The sequence below is a fragment of the Apis dorsata genome, unplaced genomic scaffold (assembly GCF_000469605.1).
Source record: "Apis dorsata unplaced genomic scaffold, Apis dorsata 1.3 scaffold_83, whole genome shotgun sequence".
NCBI lineage: Eukaryota > Metazoa > Arthropoda > Insecta > Hymenoptera > Apidae > Apis > Apis dorsata.
The window spans coordinates 1,144,119-1,147,059 of record NW_006263381.1 but is presented as its reverse complement, the minus strand read 5'-3'; the positions used below and the strand labels follow the sequence as shown (position 1 = coordinate 1,147,059).

The window sequence follows — 2,941 nt, the reverse complement described above, 5'->3', positions numbered from 1 at the left end:
ATGTAAATAAGAAATTCATATTTATATATATATATATATTATATATATATATATATAATCGAAATAACGAGCAATTACCAAGCATTAAAAAAATGATTACTTCAGCATTCTTTTTACTAAATAATCATGACATAAAATAGAATAGCATGCTTCAGAGTAGTACATTTGAAATATAATTTTTTTTTTCATTTATGAATATTAATTATTGTTTAAGAAATGTAATATTATATCTGTTGTAAAATAAAATGATATAAATTTTTGAAGTGTACATTACTCTAATGAAGCATTTCAATGATATCAAGTACAAATTATTTTCAAAATTAATATATAAATAATTTTCAAAATTAATACATAAATAATTTTCAAAATTAATACATAAATAAGTTGTACTTGAGTCTTAAGATAAATTAATTAATTAAGTAATCAAATAATAACTGACCATATGCGGTATTCTTTGTTGCATAAGTTGTAATTCCTCATAACTATATACTGGTTGTTGAAATGCATAAGGTACACCTTGGCCCATGATATATTGGTGACTTAGCATTGGTGTCATATTACCAGCTGCACCACCTGTCATATTTCCACTTCCACTACTACCTGTTACTACACCACTTGATGTACTTTTCGGTACCGCTTTAGAAAATCCGTTACAAAAGATTATTTTAAATTAACTATATAAAATTTCATTAAATTTTTAATTTTATTTTAATTTTATTTACCATTAGAATTTGTTACTTTAGTTTGTGAACTATTTACGGAAGCAGAACTAAGACCTAATGTAGGTGCTGTTGTAGTTGCAAGAGAACTATTTGATGTCGTTGCATTATTATCATACTGAGAATCTTTTGTAGTATTATTGTTTAATTTATGATTATGAGATGCTGTTTGTGGTTGGCTAGCATATGTACCATATGCACTTGCATATACCTATAAACATAATTTATTAATTTTTAAATAATATTTAAATTCGTTAAAAAAGATACTGACAGATTGTGCTGCACTTTGGTAAGCTCCAGATGTTTGAGTTATAGGTGAAGTAAATGTAGTAGCAGATGGTTGGTAAGCTTGTGGAGTCGATTGAAATGAAGACGATCCTTGATATCCACTTTGATAGCCTGTACTACTATTTGATACGGTATTTGTGGCTACAGACTGTGCTTGATATTGAGAAGTTGTAGTAGGTACGTATCCACTTGTAGATTGATATACCTATTTAACAAAATTATCTCATAAAACTAAATAGTTTTATAGATGTTGATAGTTTTATATAATATGATATAGTACAATAATTACCTGATTTGTAGTTGTTGGTTGATTATAACCCGAAGTTGCAGATGCAGATGCAGAAGGAGAAGCTTGACTAAAGGTTGACGTATTAGATTGAGGAAATGATGATGAAGAATTATAACTTGCTTGTGAAACAGTAGCTGTTGCAGAATAATTATTAGCACTCGTGCCTGACGCAGTTTGAAAAGATGATTGAGTAGATTGAGCATTTGTAGAATATGCATTATAAGTGCTTGGTGTTGCAGTAGGTGTTTGAAATGATGTCTTTTGAGATTGATAAGTTGTAGTTGTACCATAGGGAGGTGCATTTCCTGGTGAAACTTGTGAAGTAAAATCTTGTTTAGTTATATCTAAAGTTTGTCCAGTACTGCTACGAGCAGTGAATGTTTGAGCGTTTATCGAATGTTCACTTGATACTGGTAAGTTGTCGCTATTTGATAACTGTAAATAAATAATAGAATTATTCAATTATATTTAAAAATTAAAAAGTAATAATTATTTTTATTTATATTTAAATATAATAAAATAACCATTTGCGAAGTAGTATTGAAAGGTGTTGTTGATGATGGTTGTGTTGTTTCAATATCCAAAGAGCTATTTGTATTGGCAGTGTTTACAGTATTTGTAGTAGAAGACACATCTACACCAGTTATTGTATTACTAGCTGAATTATATTTTTCATTTGCAGAACCATCAAGAGAGCTTGAATCGCTACCAAATTCAAGTGCACCAAATTGAACATCAAGAAATCCAATGCCACTATTAACAGCATCTCCAGGCATTTCTACAGCACTAGATGGTATTTTTGATGGAGGTGGAACTCTTGGACGTTGTTTTGTTTGTCTTTGAGGCTAATATATTTAAAAAATATTTAATAAAAACTATAAAAATATTTCATAAAATATATGTACATTATTTAATTACCTGATTGGATATCGAAGAGGAAAATGTATTTTGTCCAGCAGCTTTCAAATTTTCACTTGTTTGTTGGGTAAGTTGTGTTAAATACTGTGTTTGGGCAGCTGTTAATACTCCACCACTTATAGCATTTGGTTGTTGTGACAACTGCATTGCTGGTAAACTTAATATAGGCTGTTGTTGCTGTGTTTGTTGCATTAAAGTTTGTTGCTGTATTGGTGGTATTTCTGACAATTTTGGTAATTCCTTATATATATAAAAAAAAAAAATTTTTATATATAATATAATTAATAAAATTAGTATATAAAATAATATTACATACTTCCTGTTGTAGTAATGATAAATTTACATTCTGATTTGATTGCATTGTTTGTCGATCCTGAAGTTTAGGTTCTTCTGTAGAAGATACAGGTTCAGTTATAGAAGTGCTTGGTGTAAAAACTTTTGTATCTGCCAATGAACCTGTATACTCTTCATTATCCCAGTCTTCTGCAGAATCCAAATTATTCCATGCATCTATTCACATATTTTTAATATATGAGATAATAATTTTAAATAATTTAAAATATTGATCAAAATATATAAAAGAACCTACCCATTTTTGGTTCTTGGGCAGTTTGTTGTTGTTCTTCATTACCTGTCCATGTATCAATTGATCGATTAAAACTATGAGTTGATGAAGCAGATGATGGATCATTTCGATTGGCAAATGTTCGAGGACCAAGTCCTCTTC

At 29.0% G+C, this 2,941-nt stretch overlaps 1 protein-coding gene across 5 annotated transcripts in view; it reads right to left on the bottom strand.

Annotated features, from left to right (window-relative positions):
• Window positions 1-2,941, bottom strand: part of LOC102670701 (protein lingerer) — an 8,794-nt gene that overhangs the window by 2,342 nt on the left and 3,511 nt on the right. For all 5 annotated transcript variants that reach the window (XM_031508333.1, XM_006611166.1, XM_031508332.1 and 2 more), the window contains 8 exons: window positions 2,804-2,941; window positions 2,531-2,724; window positions 2,215-2,454; window positions 1,821-2,141; window positions 1,297-1,731; window positions 991-1,212; window positions 723-930; window positions 440-636 (listed from right to left, as the gene is read on the bottom strand). The exon at window positions 2,804-2,941 ends at the window's right edge or, in 1 of these variants, runs on beyond it. In XM_031508333.1, the coding sequence (XP_031364193.1) occupies window positions 440-636; window positions 723-930; window positions 991-1,212; window positions 1,297-1,731; window positions 1,821-2,141; window positions 2,215-2,454; window positions 2,531-2,724; window positions 2,804-2,941 (1,955 nt within the window). The remainder of the gene's footprint in view (window positions 1-439; window positions 637-722; window positions 931-990; window positions 1,213-1,296; window positions 1,732-1,820; window positions 2,142-2,214; window positions 2,455-2,530; window positions 2,725-2,803) is intronic.